We start from the raw sequence: 16,524 nt of genomic DNA on the forward strand, positions 1-16,524 counted from the left end.
AGAACAGGGAACTGGATACATACGAGTTTTATGGAATCAGGCACAAATTACTGATTGATCCTTTTTAATGGTAAATGCATTTTTAAACTATAGTTTACTTCTAAAAAGTAAGCTTATGAGTGTCCCCCCAATTCCCTAATTATCCTCATAAATAACTTTCAGTTCCTTTCTCCTAACCTTTTTTCTTGTTGGCAGATGAGAATCTTGCTTTTATCCATTATTCCAAACCAATTCTGGTTCATCATTTTATTAAAGAAATCTGTCTTTATTCTGACCAATGAACAAAGCAAAGGAAAAAGGAACAGATGACAATAACTTTCAAAGCTTATTGCAGTGATTCTCTAAGTTCTTGTGTATAAAAAAAGTTACTTAATGAGCATGTTAAAAACACATATTCTTAGAATCTGCTCTTTGGAGAAAAATGGGCAAACTGGCAGCGGGAGAGTCTGTCCCATTGCCTGTTTTTGTATGTCCACGAGCTAAGAATTTTTTTTTCATTTTTAAATGTTTGAAAAAGATAAAAAAAAATTTTTTTCTGACACATGAAAATTACATGAAATTCAAATTTCAGTATCTATATAAAGTTGACTTGCAACAGAAGCCACACTCATTCATTTAATGTTGCCAGGGCTGCTTTCATACTGTATCAGCAGAGTTGAGTGATTTTGACAGAAACCATATGCAAAGCCTAAAATATTTACGGTTGGGCCCTTTAGAATAAAAGTTTTCTAACCTCTGCTCTTAACAGTCTGATTTGGTGGTTGTCAGGTAGAAACTAGGAATCCATTTTGACATTGTTTTTTACAAGACTGTGAGGCAGGGGGTCTTTGGACCACACTTAGAAAAACAAAGAGTAGAAGAATTATGAACAGCTTTCTCTTCCCACTCATCACACCCACTCTCTCAGCAAATCCTATTGGTTTTATCCTCAAGCAATATCTAGAATATGACTACCTTTTTTTTTTTTTTTACATGTTTACTGTTGTCAACCTAATCCAAGTCATCATCATTTCTTGTATTACAAGGCTTCCTATCTAGTCAGTCTGCTCTGCCCTTGCCTCATACCATCCATTCTCAACACAACAGCCAGAGGGAATGTGTGAAAACCTTAGATCATATAACTCCTTTCTTCCAAACCCTCCAGTGGTCTCCCCGCTTCTCCCCCTTCCTCACTATCTAGCTCCATCAGCCTCCCAGCTGTTTCTCCAAAACTCTAGGTGTGTGTGCTCCATTCTCAACGCCTACACAGACTGTTTTCTCCAAGTGGCCCAATGTTACCCCAGAGAGTGACGTGACTTCCGGCTTTGTCTTCTAGTAGGTCTTTCCTTAGCCACTGCCTTCTTAGTGATCCCTTCTGTAGAGACTTTACTTAAAATTGTAACCTTCCTTCTGGGGCTGCTTGTCTCCCATATGCCATCCAACATACTGTACATTTTACTTCTTTACTTTGATTAGGGGTCACCTTTCGCACATGAGGGCATGGGATTTGTGTCAGTGTGCTCTATCCTCAGATTCTAAAAGAGTGCCTGGATCGTTGTAGGTTCTTGATAAGTATTTCTTGACCAGAGAAATGAGGCCCAGACTCCCATTTTGCACTTGACAGATAATATGTGACAACTATCAAACATTTCCTGTGTGCAGAAACAGTTGCCATGAGTATCAATATAAGACTCGCCTCTGGAAAATGGTGCAATATGATGAGAGGAAGAATAAAGCAGCTATTTCAATCTCAACCAATGACTTAATTACAAAAGGTCCTCAGGAAAGGAAAGGAGAAGATGGTACAGATGTGAGAATGGGTACATGGGTGAAAAATCCAGTTGAAAATGTTCAGAAGAGATTCCAGGAAACCTCATTTCACAATCAAGCTGCCCCCTACAAGAAGTAGATGTGCTTACTTCAGGTTCTACTGTTCATCATCAGCTTGAGCAATTTGAGGGGACTGGATCCCAAAGTTCCTGAAAAGGAAAGTGAGCAGGGTGTGACTAGCAGAGGTTCAAATTCACTCTTTAGGAAGCATCAGCTCTAGAAGAGAATGTAAAGCAATATTAGATATTCTTGAACTTGATTCCTATAAAGTAAGAGGAAATGGAGGTTTTTCTTTCACCTTAATCTTCTCATTCAAAAGACTCATCTGATTTTACATATATAAACCTTTATTTTGTGGATTGTAGGCTATTCTTACAAAGATGTCGATTTTAACAACTAAAAAATACTTTTTAGAGAGACAAAACCAAATTGCATTATTTATCTGTCCTTCTGTGGATGATGTGTTTGGCTTGATCTCCAAGGAGTGCACACGATTCCACACCCCTTAGTTAATTTGATCATTTAAGTAAATGTGAATTCAAAAGCAATCAGTGAATATTCAGTTCAGTGTAAGAAACACCACCTCCACGTTAAGTTTGTGACATTTCCAAAAGGAATAGTTGATGAATGCCAAAAGAGTTCAGATTTAAAATCAATTTGAATTTTAAAATCTAAATTATTGTCAGAAAAATCAGTTCCTGCACACTTTGAGATTCTTAAAAGTTAACACAATAAAGAACTCAGTTTCTATTCAACGTGAAATCCACTCTGTCAACCTGAACCAGCCACAAGAACACAAGTGTTAGTTGGGGCCTTCTTACACTGGATGGAAGATTGGGCTAGATCAGGCAGGGAAGGCCACTTATAAGGGTCCTTCCAGAACAAAGACTATTTAAATCCTATTATTTTATATTGAGATAATCTGATTATTCTGATTCCCTCACCTCCCATTTTTCTGCTTAACTATGTCCTATCTTAAATCAGTTTATTGACAAGGGAGAGTGAGACTAATAACTGTCAAGATGACAGATTGAACTTTCAGACTACAGGCTTATAATAGTTTTATGTGAATATGAGATGATAATAACAGGTAATATTTCTGTAGCATTTTACATTGTACAAAGCACTTGCAGGACCATTATTTCGCTTGATATTTCCTCAACTCTATGATTCACTTATTACTATCACACCTCATTCCCTGATAGAGAAATGGAATTCAGACATTCCTGCAGACATACAGCCTGTAAGTCTTAGAATCAGGAATCAGACCTAGTTCTTCAGATTCCCTTTCTCTGTCCTACAATATCTTGATTTCATTTCCCTCATCCCCTTCCCCACCCCCACCCCCCGTAGAAAAGCAACACTGTGGGAGAAATAATGTTGTTATCCCTTTTTACGGATAAAGTCACAAAGATAGTAGCTGATAGAAGTGGGAATTAAATCTGGGCATACTGCCTAAAAAGCCTGTGTTCTTTCATCTATAATGTATATTCGATGGTGGGTAGTTTTATTGCTGTTTGTGATGTGAGGAAGACCTAAAAAATCTAAAGGCAGCAGTTGGAGCTAGCAGATAATGAGAGAATGAAATCAAGAAGAGCATGAGCCGGGTGGGGGGGTGGGGGGGTGGGGAGGGTCGGGAGGGTTGGAGGGGGAGGCACCTGGGTCGCTCAGTCATTAAGCAGCTGCCTTCGGCTCAGGTCATGGTCCCAGGGTCCTGGGATCAGCCCCGCATCAGGCTCCCTGCTTGGCGGGAAGCCTGCTTCTCCCTCTCCTGCTCCCCCTGCTTGTGTTCCCTCTCTCGCTGTGTCTCTCTCTGTCAAATAAATAAAAATAAAATTAAAAGAAGAGCATGGAATCCAGGCTTTCTCGCATTAGGCCACTGACTACCCCCACCCCACACCTCCAACCCCCAGCCCCAGTTAGCACTGAGAGATACTGACACAGGAACATAAATTGAGACTTCCAGGGAAATTAACATGGTATGTGGAGAAATTCCACTTCTTTCTGCTTTGACATCTCTTTTCTTCTTTCCCAGTTAGTCTGTGAGCTCCTCAGAGGTCACAAAGCTATATTTTGTCTTCGTATTTCACACAGTTGGGGAGACAGTAAATCTCTTAGTGTTAAATGTAAAACTCTTTACATCTATTGGCTCATTTAATCTTTGTCATAACCCTATAAAATAGGAATTATTATCCCTTCCCTCTTCTTTTTAAAGATGAGGAAATGAGGCACATAAAGGCTAGGTAACTTCCTTAAGGTTATAGAGTTAGTATGTAGCAGAAAAGGAAGGTAGGAAGGAAGGAAATGGGTGGGAGGGTAGAAGGAGGGGAGGGAGAAATGGAAAGAAGGAAAAAACAAGAGGAAGAAGACCGGGGGGGGAGGAAAAAAGGAAGGAAGGAAGGAAGAAATGGAGAGGAAAAGAGGAAGAAAGGGAAGGAAGGGAGGAAGTCATGGGCTAATGAGAGCTCAGAGTCAAGAGCCTCAGAGTGTTCGTCTTCAGGGCCACGTGGCCAGCACTTAACAGATCACTAGTACAGTGGAAGTATGGGAGAGCAAGAGATGACTGGTTTTCTGTACCACTTGACAATTATAGTGCATGCTGTTAGAATTTTTTTAAACCACCCATTCCCATGTTCCACAAAGCCATAATGGAAGGGAATGCAGTGTCTTGCTTGAATACACAGAATTCCTATCTGCAGTGTAGCTTGCTTTACTTGAGGGTTTGATACGATGTTATTTTATGTTAATGTCAAGTCCGTATATGCTCATTAGAAACTGTAGGTCACTCTGCTTATGCTTGAGACCTGTTACTTTTTCTTCAGTTTAACATTTATAGGTACTCTTTTCCTCCTCTGCAGTATTTAGAACTCCACTAGGTTTGGGCTCCATTCTGTAGGCCTCGTGTCACAGCCAAGGTGATGGGTCTGCAATCAGACACTTGTAGAGCACAATCAAGCTTCAGTCTCTTATTCGCTGTGTGATTGCTGGGCAAGTCTCCTCATTGTGGATTCAGTTTTTTTTACCTTACGCTACCTGCATACTAGAGTTTTTATTAAGATAAACTAAAATGCAAAGAAAAGCACTTTGTAACCTGAGGAACACTTTACAAATTTCAGGTATTATCTCCTACCTCATAGAAATATCTGCCTTGTTCCTGAAGAGTTTACATTTCTCCCTTGTTTTGTTTTGTTTTTTGGTTTTTGTGTGTTTGCCTCCTCTTAATGTGCTCCCAATTATTTTTCAAAGAACATATACGCATGTGAGTGTACTATAAACAGTATTTGAAAGCACATAGTTTCTTTCCTTGCTATTTCCAATACATATTTCTGATGAACCCCTTTTATTTTTCTTTACTTACAGAAATCGTCAAAAGTAAAAAACATCAAAAATAATGAGATGTGACTGAAACCAGCTGGGCAGTGAACATAAATGTTGCGATGGAAAAGTAAGCTTAGCCTTCAAGCTGAAAACAACCATTCCCCAGCAGACCTCAGAAGAAACTGGCCACTGCAAAGGAGAACAAAACAACCTCAAAAGTTTGAACAGATAATACTTAAAGAGAAACCTGTGATATAGAATTCACGTGGTCTGTTCTCTTGTGCCCAAATCTGTATATATTGTTGTATTGTTACTCAGGACATATTTATTTAATATGCATACTTTTTTGCAGGTCTTATTTCCCCTCCCAACCAGAAGGAATTGAAAATTAACTTTGTATTTCAGTTTCTGAGTAAAAACCAGTTGAAAATAGGAGGAAAGCTCACCAGATATTCTCAGGTTTTCAGAATTTGTTTTGCCATTTTTCTAGAATTATCATCATTCCTGCTAAAAATAACTTAAAAAAATAATTATATCTGAGAGTGATTTTAAAATACCCAAGTTTCTTATCTGATCTCCTTGGAGCTATGAAAATGAGTTTGACTTCACATTTTCAGTTTGTTTGTAAATAAGTGTTTGAGGCTTAACAGCCAAAGCTATCATGAGTCACAGCAATTTTCTATAACTTTTTCCCCTGCCCTCTAATAACCAGAATTCATGACTGCAATATCACCAAAAATCTGATAATATGCTGTATTATTTTATGTGCTGTATACTAGATAACCCTTTAGATGAATGCTTGTTAGGATTATAAGAAAACCATCTCGTTTATGTATCATTACGTATTAAGTATACAGGGACCATATTATTTCGCCTCTAGCAAAATGAAGAGACAGAGAAGTTTTCTTATTGGTCACACAGGAATTTAATGGCAAGCTTTGGACTTTGTTCATAGGTCATACTCCATACAAAAACTGTTGGCTAATCTATCTCATAATTATTTTATATTAGATACAAAAATTATTCATTAGTTAAGTACCAAAGATTTTGGGAAGACAACAAATCATGAAACAGCTTTTCAACAGAAAAAAAAAACCTACAGTAAGAGATCTTTCACACAATATTTATATTCTGATACAGCTTACTTCCCCTTACCTTTTTTTCTTTTATAGTGGAAATGAATCCTGATTCCTTTTTTTTTTTTTAATTTTTTTTTTTAAAGATTTTATTTGAGAGAGAATGAGAGAGAGAGAGAGAGCACATGAGAGGGGGGAGGGTCAGAGGGAGAAGCAGACTCCCTGCCGAGCAGGGAGCCCGATGCAGGACTCGATCCAGGGACTCCAGGATCATGACCTGAGCCGAAGGCAGTCGCCTAACCAACTGAGCCACCCAGGCGCCCATGAATCCTGATTTCTAATACTATCAAGATTGTTTAGTGACTTGATGTGATGCTATAGTTTGTTATTTACAACTTCTGAAATTTTCTGAGATGGTTTCACCTTTACTTATTTTGCTGGTTTGTGTCCATAAGAACAAGAACTTTTCAAAGCTTTTCAAAGAACAAGAACTTTTCATCCCCACATTTGATTTTTTTATCAAATTTTTGATTATTGAATTCCACAGAGAATCCTTTCTCAATTCAGCAATGTTGGCAAACTCCTAGAACTCACAGGCCAATTTTCTATTTTTCAAATAGCAATGAATAATTAGTGGTTTTTATTTGGTATATGAGAACAATTAAATTAGTACTTTTAGTAAGTACAGTACTTTGATTGGAAAATCAAGAGAATGCATGTCTTAGGTTTGGTCGTAAACCATCAGGGTCTTTCTAGTGGACATCAGATATAAACATCGCTAACTTAATACAAATCCGTTTAGGTACTTTGATTCCATCTCTCTTGCTATTGAAGGGTGTTTTAATCAATTTCAGGTTCATCTGTGGAAGATTTTGGAAGGTTGAAAATAAATTTTCTAATTTTCATCGTGTTTGTGTGTGTGTGTGTCCTTTATCATGTTTAACTATGGAATAACTCTCTTTCTTCTTATAACAACTAAGTTAAAATTCTTTAACTGGAATTGAAATCAGTTCTTCATTGCTAAGAAGAAGGCCTCCTGTGTGAAAGAAGCCAAGAGAAGAAAGACACTGTCCTCCTGCCCTCCTTACACAGGCAGGGACCCAGAATGCTGGACACATGACCAAATTCCACAGTATGGTCATGCTGTATACAGAGCTGCCAAGGCTCCCAGTTATTAATGTTGCCCTCCTCCTAATTGAATTAGGCGAGCAGTTTTAGGAAGGGAATGGAAAGGAGTGAGAAATGGAGAAAGGAAAATGTTCTTTTTGAGATGTGTTCGGCTCTTATAATCAGGACTTCAATATAAAAAGTGTTTGTTTTAAGATCAAGGTCAACATTAATGAGACTTCTGGATGTTTATCCAAAGGCTCAAGATACATGTACTCTAACGGGAAGAGGATATATAAAATTCATGGGAGTATCTCCCAAGAGGCTTGAATACTAAAGACTGAATCTAATAGAATGAAAGTATAAAAATATTTCCACAATTTTACCATTTCTACTGCTTCCACTCGTACTAACCCCATAGCCAGTCTCCTACTCTGGCTGCCAATCAATCTGTTCTTAATGAAGTAGCCAGCATGATCTCATTAAGACACGTATTATTTCACACCACACTGCTTCCTGCCTCACTCAAGAGGTTTTTACTCTTCTAAAATGATCTACAAAGTCCTACATGATTGTTGCTGTCACCTGTCTGGCCTCTTCTCACTCACTGAGCTCAAGTCATGCTGGCCTCCCCACTGCTCATCAAACACACCAGGACAGTCTTGGTTCAAGTCCTTTGCATTTGCTTTCTCTCCACAGGAAATGCTTTTTGCCCAGACACCCACACAGGTCACTCCCTCGGTTCTGTACGAATGCCTGCCCAGAAAACCACCTCAACCCCACTTAGTTCTTCCTATCTCCTTCCACACTTTATTTTATTTTCCTCCCTAAGAATTGATCTTATCTAACATACTATATATCTTCAAATTTTTGAGGGGGCACTGATTTCTGCCAACACCTGGGCTATGATTTGTTTTATGTTCACTAGTATTGGTCAGAAGAAAGTGAAGAAGGGATTCAAAGGATTCATCTCAGCTTTTGCTACTAGAATAGCTCTTTCTCCACAGACCAAGGAACCATTGCTATGGTTCCAAGAGCCACCAAGTATGTCTATTTTGATTATAACTTGAGAATTGAGGGAACGACCACTGGTAGTGTCTATGGAACCAGTAAACTTACCATGAAATAGACTTGACCCAAAAGACTCCATCTGTTACTTGACCTACTTTATGAAAGAATAAATTCAAGCACTCTGTGCATGACTGTTATTCTTATTTATTACATATTCTGTCATTAAGGTACTGAAGCCTCGCTAAAGAATGGGAGCTGGCTACATACCCCTTCAGGTGACTAGAAAGATACTTATACTGAGGGGCTCTAGCCTCTGTGGCTTCCCTATTCTGATGTGACTGACACTCTTACCATCTTCTTGTCATTTCTTAGAGCAGTGCAAATGATTGGGCACATGAGATGCTGCACCTGGATGTCCGAAGCTTCCAGAGTTATCCTTCTCTGCGTAGTGCTCCTATCTGTTTTCTCTTCTTTATTAAAGCTAAATAAACTTAATGCTGGGTGAGCCTATTGTGTCTTGTATATTTGATGGACAACTTGAAAGTGAAATTCAGTGGTCTTTTTCTTGCAAGAGTACAAAGGAAACAAAAATATTAGAAACAAAAAATATATATAATAATTTTTTAAAAGTTAGGCACAACAGAAGAGAAAGTTGATGAGACGGTATACCTTAAGTTATCACTCAGAATGCATCAAAGAAAGACAACAGAAAATGTAAAAGAGATGTTAAAAGATGTTGAGATGAGTTTAAGAAGGCATAGCATTTATATAATTAGAGCAGGAGAAATTAAGAGAGTGGTGCAAGGCTGAGGTGAGGCAATATTCAGAGATGATATGTGAGAATTTTCTAGACTTGATAAATGATTCTAATTCTCGGATTTTAAAAATATAGCATATCTCAAGAAAGATAAAAAAGTAATTTCCCAACATATCCTATTATAGTAAAATTTGAGAAGATGGATGCAAAGATAAGGCTAGGGCAATAATTGGGAAAACAGTAGACTTTTCTAAGATCAGAACAGAAGCTGGAAGCCGGGGTGCTGGGGGGAAACTCTCAAGAACTGTGAACCAAATTAAATAATTTTTAAAAATAAGAATAAAGACTTTCACAGATAATCAAAACCAGGATTTGCAGTGACTTGAATTCTCAGTACAAGACTATATAAAGGATGTACTCTAAGAAAGAAAATAAATCCAGATATAAAGATCTGAGAATCAAGAAGGAATGGTATGTTAAAAGGGAATTTTCAGAATGGGAGAGGAGTTTGCCATATATACATCCAACATAAGAATTATATCCAGAACATAAAAATAACTCCTACAAACCATTAAGTAAAATGTAGACAACCTAATTTTAAGAGAAGTTAAAGGACTTAAGCAGGCATTTCATGTACAAGGATATCCAAATGGATAATGAACATATGTAAATGTGCTCAAAATCACAGCAGTCTTTAGGAAAATGCAAATTAAACCACAATGACGTATACCATTACAAATCCACCAGATGGCTAAAAATTTAAATTAAAAAAAATGAGTAAGTTTTGAAGAAAGTGTGGAGCAATCAGAACTCACACATATTGCTGGTGGGAGTTTAATGTGATACATTTACTTTGGCAAACTGCAATATCTACTAAAAGTAAGCATATACCTACCTGTGACCCAGAATTTCCACTCTTAGGTGTAAATCCAACAAAACTGAATGCATTAGCCTACCAATAAGACATGTACAAAGATGTTTGTACCAGCCTTACTCATAACAGCTCCAAACTGGGAACAATCCATGACCATGAGCTGTAGACTAGACAAAGCGTGGAAAATGAGGCAGCAACAATGTGAGTGCCATGATACACACAACAATGTGAATATATTTCAAAGCCACAGCATTGAACAGTAGAAGTCAGTATATGCTGAGGGCGCCTGGGTGGCTCAGTCAGTTACGTGTCCAACTCTTGATCTTGGCTCTGGTCATGACCTCAGGGTTGTGAGATCAAGCCCTGCATTGAACTCTGTGCTGGGCATGGAGCCTGCTTAAGATTCTCTCTCTCTGCCTCTCCCTCTGCTCCCCTCCCCCCAAAAATATTATATGCTGTATGACACCATTTATATTAATTTTAAGAACAAGCAATACCGCTTTATGTTAAAAGAAGGAAGTATACTGTTTGCAGCATTGGGGTTGGAAATGACTGGGAGGAGATACAATAGAGCTTTCTGGGGTACTGGAAATGTTATATATCTTAATCTGTGTTCTGATTACATGGGCATACACATAGATATAAAGTCATCGAGCTTTACATGTAACAGTTGTGTGCTTCGCTGAATGTATATGATAAAGCAAGAGAATGATAAGAATAAGTTTCAGAATAGTACTTACCCCGGGGTAAAAGTTGAGGATGGATTGGGATGGGAACCTAAGGGCCTTCAAGTATATTGTTAATGTTCTATTTCTTATGCTTGTTTGTGGGTCTGTAGATGTTTTTTATTCTTTATATGTATTTATATGATATGTATATTATATCATACGTTATATATAGGTTTTTGTATATATGAAATATTTCATAATAAATATAAGAAAAATGATATAAGGAAAACACTGGTATTTGATTTGATTCCAACAGAGGAAGTAGCTATTCAGCAAACCTCCCTCAAAGTACACATTATAATCCCTTGCAAGCACTTTATTTTATCGTATGTAATGTTAGTAGGCACATACTTTTGCTCTGCTTTTGCTCTACAACTCTGTTAGTAGGCATATACTTTTATCTTGCTGGAATGCATTTTTCCCTTAGGATAATCTCATAAATATTTTCAGATATTTATCCCACATACTAATAAAAGATAAGAAACACATTTTCCTCAGCACGTTTCTTAAAATGCCCCCAAATCTTTTTGTTAAAAATAAATGCCTTCTACATTGTATGTCAAACTCTTATGCAGTATTCAAAAGTAAAAGCTAAACTCTTTAGTCAGTGTTATCAAAGTATTTAATAAATAACGGTATTTATACATTTTTAGACATAACCCTGATATTTAATTGAATTCATTTTATTTCCTTTTGTGCAATATGAGGAAACCCCAAGCTTGGGTTGAATATTTACAGTGCATGTTAAGATACATGAAGAATTCTTATTTCTAAGTTAGAGGTTCATAGTGAAATAGTAGCAAAAAATATTTCAACTGGTCATATCCTTGGCTAGACTAACAGTGTGCTATTGGAGGGGAATGGCCAAATCATTTCTCATCTCTCATTACGTGGAAATAATTCCCTGATAATAATTTAATCTGGATTACTGGTTCATATATTTAAAGTATTAAAAAGTAAAAGCTACCCATATATTTTTTCTCATTTAGATTCTAAAAGTCTAAAATATTAATTCACTTTATGAGAATTTGTTACAAATATGTTTCCTTTATGAGAGTGGGAATTAGATCATATATTTTGTTTTATGTTACTTTTGGTGATTTTTGTCATTGTGGTTTGTGTTTGAGTAACTGAATTACTTCATTTTGGTATGTGTATGGAAAGATGTACTCAAAATACTACTACATCCTATTCTCACAACAAAGTCATGGGGAAAGGAAATTTTGAACATGGGTTTACAAAGTCTTGGAACAACTTGATAACCCAGGACTGATAACCCACAAGCCATGGAAATTAAAGGTGAAGCTAGACTTCAAATAAATCTGTATATCCAGGACTGTTAAAGTGGGGAATAAATAAAACTGCTCACCAGGTGCTTTCAAATTCCGTATAGATACTAATCCTGGGAGTTTGGGCATAGGAAACTGGAATTTGTGGGGAATTCTCCAAATCATAAAGTTTTCTTATATTTTAAAATGGTAATTTATTTATATCCTTGAAAATAATAATAAATGCTCATAATAATAGTGAATCATTTTTTGTGACAGAGTTTTAGTTTTAGAGGTTTTAGTTAAAAAATAGAGATATGATAATAAATGCATGATTTATTAATCTTAAGAGAACAATATATTGTGATAAAATGTAAAAATGATGTCTACTTGAAAAAGATATTTGATTATTAGAAAAAAGTTAAGGAAGGGAACATTAACGAAATAAATGTTACATAAAAATCATTAAAAATTAAATGATAACACATTTATTATTTAAGACTTATTATTCTTAAAATCAAATTTTACAACACACAAGGCAGTAATTGTCCTCATCCATAATCTTGATCTTTGTTCCGAGACAAATATTCCAGGCATAGAAAATGTTGCATTGATGTTGGTTGAATTATTAAGATGAATTTTTAGGGTACATGTTGTTTCCTATAGACTCATTTTTCCATTTAAACAGTGAAAATATTTTGTCGGCTTGATTTTGGTCTTGCCATTGATATTGCTTAGGCTGTATTAGATTTTAGATCAGTTTCTGAATTCATGTGGGGGTATTCAACAACATTCCTGTCTCCTTTTTGCATTTCTTCTGTTAAAGTAGCTACAAAGAGCTATAGCCTAGAGCAAATAATCACTGGAAACGCCAGGCAACATTATGAAGATACTGTAACATTCCCACCTCTGAGGGAGGTTAACGGTACTCCACAGAATCATATGCCAAAATTGACAACTAAAAGTTTTTAATGCTTCTGAAGCTTGGTATTTGGGGAACATTATTCATCAATTTGTATAAAGTAAACTATGCTTGTAAACTTGTTAATTTTAATTTTATTTGCAAGAATACCTCACCATTAACAGCAATCAGGGCCACAAACACCCAATTATAATCTGGCAACAACAACAAGAAAGCATGAATGATTAGATTTGGCTGCTTCTCTCCTACCTGCTCCTGTTCTGATTCATAGATATGTCCGCCTTAAAGTTTGACTCAGTTATGTCAAAACATAGGTTTAAACATAGGTTATGAAGAAGGAAGGAGAAGGCCTACGTTTTCCCCTGATTTCTGCAAGTATGAAACTTACTGATACTTATTTTAAAGTATTATTTCAAATGTCTTGCTCAATAAATTCATTTTAGGATACCAACCATTTATGTTATTTCTACAGAGTATATTTAAACCAATCATAAATGGGAATTTTAGTAAAATTTTTAATTTGATTTTTATGTTGAATAATATGCCCAGAATTGTAATCTATATTTTAAACTATCCTAATTTATTTTCTCTGAATTAATTGAAAAATTTCCCCATTGGAAAAAAGGAAGCTCAATTTTTATTTTTAAGTGTTTCTGTGACCAATTAGGTTCCTATTCTAAGAGCTGGCAGCTCTATTAATTACTTTTAATGATAGAATTATACTGATCTATTTAGCCATTCAATTAAGATAAAAAGCTTAACAATCTTTCAGATTTCATTAACTACTTTTAATGATAAAATTATACTGATCTATTAGCCACATAATTAAGGTAAAAATCTAAAAATCTTTTAGATTTTCATTACCTATTTTTAGAAATTTTCTGGACAATAAGAATGGCATGGAACTTAAAACATATTGTGTCAATAATTAATTCTTGTCATAATACAAAAGGTCAGAGCAAATTTTTGAAAAAATGTTAAACCAAATTTATTTTATTTTATTTTATTTTATTTTATTTTATTTTATGTACCATATCATTATTTTTAATGTCCAGCATTTATAATACGAGGGCCAGAGCTTTCTCTCCAACTCAAGTTTATACATTTTCGATTGGCTTGTGAGGCCAATAGGGATACTTCTTGTCTAATTTGGTTTCTGAGAAGACTTCATTCAGGTCCTCAATGGTCATCTGATCAAATGGAATTATGTTCTTCATCTTCTCCAGCTCTTTTTCATATTCCTCAATCCTGGCCTTTGAGAGAGACAAAAAAGTCAGCACAACTGTTCACATCTTCTTTTTCTTCAGCAACCACCCGAACAGTGTATTTATCCTTGGCACAGGAACCTTCAAGGCATTAAACTTCTTCTAAAAGTCATCTACCAAGCCAGCCTTTGCCACATTGGCCTTGTTGTAAGCCCAGTCGATAGTAGCTGGTTTCTCAGGGAGAGTAGCCAACCTGGAGGTAAGTGTCTCTTTCCAGGATTTCAGGACGTTAGCAATGGCCTTCTGGTTTCAGGGTATGATCTCCCCAAAAGCTACCCAGTTAATGGCTTTTAGAGCAAGTTTTCACCCCGCCATCTTGAGATCCTTCACGGATGGCTCATAGTCCACAGCAGCAAGGAACAGCTAAACCAAATTTATTTCAATTAATTTATATCACCATTAAACAAGTATAAAGGAATACAATTTTAAAGTATATGCAAAGTTAATGACAGTAAAAGAAAAGACAAAGAAAAATGGAGTATATTTTTATATTTATTTTTACAACAGCTTTTTTGAGATATAATTGACATACAATAAACTGCACATATTTACAATGGAAAGTTTGATTAATTTGGACATATATTTAAATAAAACCATCATCTCAATCCAACATGATGAACATATCCATAATGCCAAAAAATTTCCTCATGTACTTTTGTATTTGCTCCTCCCACTTTTCTCTGTCTCTTCTTTCTGTCCCTTTCTGACTGCTTACTGTCTTCTATCACTATAAATCAGTTTGTATTTTCCAGACTTTTTATAAGTGGAGTCATGGAGTCTATACTTTTCTCTTTTACTTTCGTAGTAGTGTAATTATTTTGAGAGTCATACATGCTATATTGTGTATATAAATTGTTTAACCTTTATTCTGCTGAGCAGTGTTCCACTGTGTGGATATACCACAAGTTGTTTATTCATTCACCTGTTGATGGACATTTAGATTATTTCCAGTTTTTGGCTATTACAAATAAAGCTACTAGGAACAACCATCTGCAAGTTCTTCTATGGATATATGCTTCTATTTCTGATGTCTGGGTCATACAGTAGGTATATATTTAACTTTTTATGAAACTCTCAAAATGTTTCCAAAATTATCCTCTGTTCATTTCAGTCAGCTGCCTATGAGATTTCCAGTTGTTCCACATCCTTGTTGTACTCAATCCTCTGTGTGTGTGTGTGTGTGTCTTGCATGGTGCCCCTATGCACAATTTTTAGTTACCATGGTTTAGTTAAATAACACCAAATAATAACAGTCCCCTAACAACACGGTTCAAATTTTAGTATCACAGTCAATGAGCTAAGTATACAAGTGCAAACAAGGCTGCTAGCTCTTCCTTCCACAAATCTCTATGTAAAGAACACAGTACATATAGGTCAGTGACTAATCACATTATTTCTTTCGAAGTACATTGGTGGCTGCTCACTCACTGCACCTCTGTTATTCTTTGTGTTCACACAGGACAGCAAAGTATGTGATTGTGTTGTTCCCTTGTCTCCCAGTGATAAACTCACCCGACACTTTAGAAAATTAGATAGTCCAAAATGGGTGTCAAAGAAGCCAACCAAAATGAAAGTGCAGCAAAGAAATGAAAGGCGGTAATATGGGCAGTGAAATTTGAGTCGGACATGAATGCAGTTGGGAAGCATAGCTGACGGTGGGAATGTTGACATGGTTGCCATCGGAGACTCTAGGTACGCAGCCCGAGCAACCTGGTGACGGCCAACTGAGCAGCATAAAGGAGGATGAAGAGGAGGAGGTGGTGACTGCACAGATCTGCACATTAGAGGAACTCTCTGGGATATTTCACAACATTGCAAGGATGCAACGCTGGAAACCATCCAAACTTAGAAAGGAAAATGACAATTCACCAAGGTATGCTCGCTCTATTGTAAGAGATCCAGGGAGAAGGAGGCAAGGACTGGCCACACTATTCTTGGTATGTCTTTTACAAAGAAATAGGACATCTTAATTCTCAATGTTCCCAATGCTTTCACTTACAGTGTACTAGATAAATATTAGTTTTACTATTGTTTTTCATTTCCTTATACATTTATAACTGACAGTAAGTTGTTTTCATGTCTAGACAAAATTTGTAAAGATCATGGAACAATTTTAAACATTCTCATTGAGAATTAAGATCACTGCGCAATGTCGGCTTGTACAATTATTTTTATGGTTCCGTGCCACTGTTTGTAAAGCAAGGACTGAGGGTCTAAATTATAGAGGTATACAGTTTAACTTTGTGAATAAATACATTACAGTATCAAAAATAACTAAGGGACACTGGTACAACTATGTTAAATAGAAAGTGTTACCAAAATACGAAATGATTAGTAACTCCTTGGGAATGATGTTGTGGAAAGGGAACATGTCAGGTTAGACCAGCTA

The 16,524-nt window shown here is 36.3% G+C and overlaps 1 protein-coding gene and 1 pseudogene across 1 annotated transcript in view; one reads left to right on the top strand and one right to left on the bottom strand.

Moving 5' to 3' along the window:
- The window catches only part of THEMIS (thymocyte selection associated), a 182,200-nt gene extending 175,092 nt beyond the window's left edge, over window positions 1-7,108 (top strand). The window contains exon 6 of the mRNA XM_036105380.2: window positions 5,170-7,108. Within this exon, the coding sequence (XP_035961273.1) occupies window positions 5,170-5,201 (32 nt within the window). The 3' untranslated portion in view covers window positions 5,202-7,108. The remainder of the gene's footprint in view (window positions 1-5,169) is intronic.
- Window positions 7,109-13,967: 6,859 nt separating this feature from the next.
- On the bottom strand, window positions 13,968-14,450 carry LOC118543954 (ATP synthase peripheral stalk subunit d, mitochondrial pseudogene; annotated as a pseudogene).
- Window positions 14,451-16,524: the final 2,074 nt, after the last annotated feature.

This window comes from Halichoerus grypus, chromosome 9 (genome assembly GCF_964656455.1).
Source record: "Halichoerus grypus chromosome 9, mHalGry1.hap1.1, whole genome shotgun sequence".
NCBI lineage: Eukaryota > Metazoa > Chordata > Mammalia > Carnivora > Phocidae > Halichoerus > Halichoerus grypus.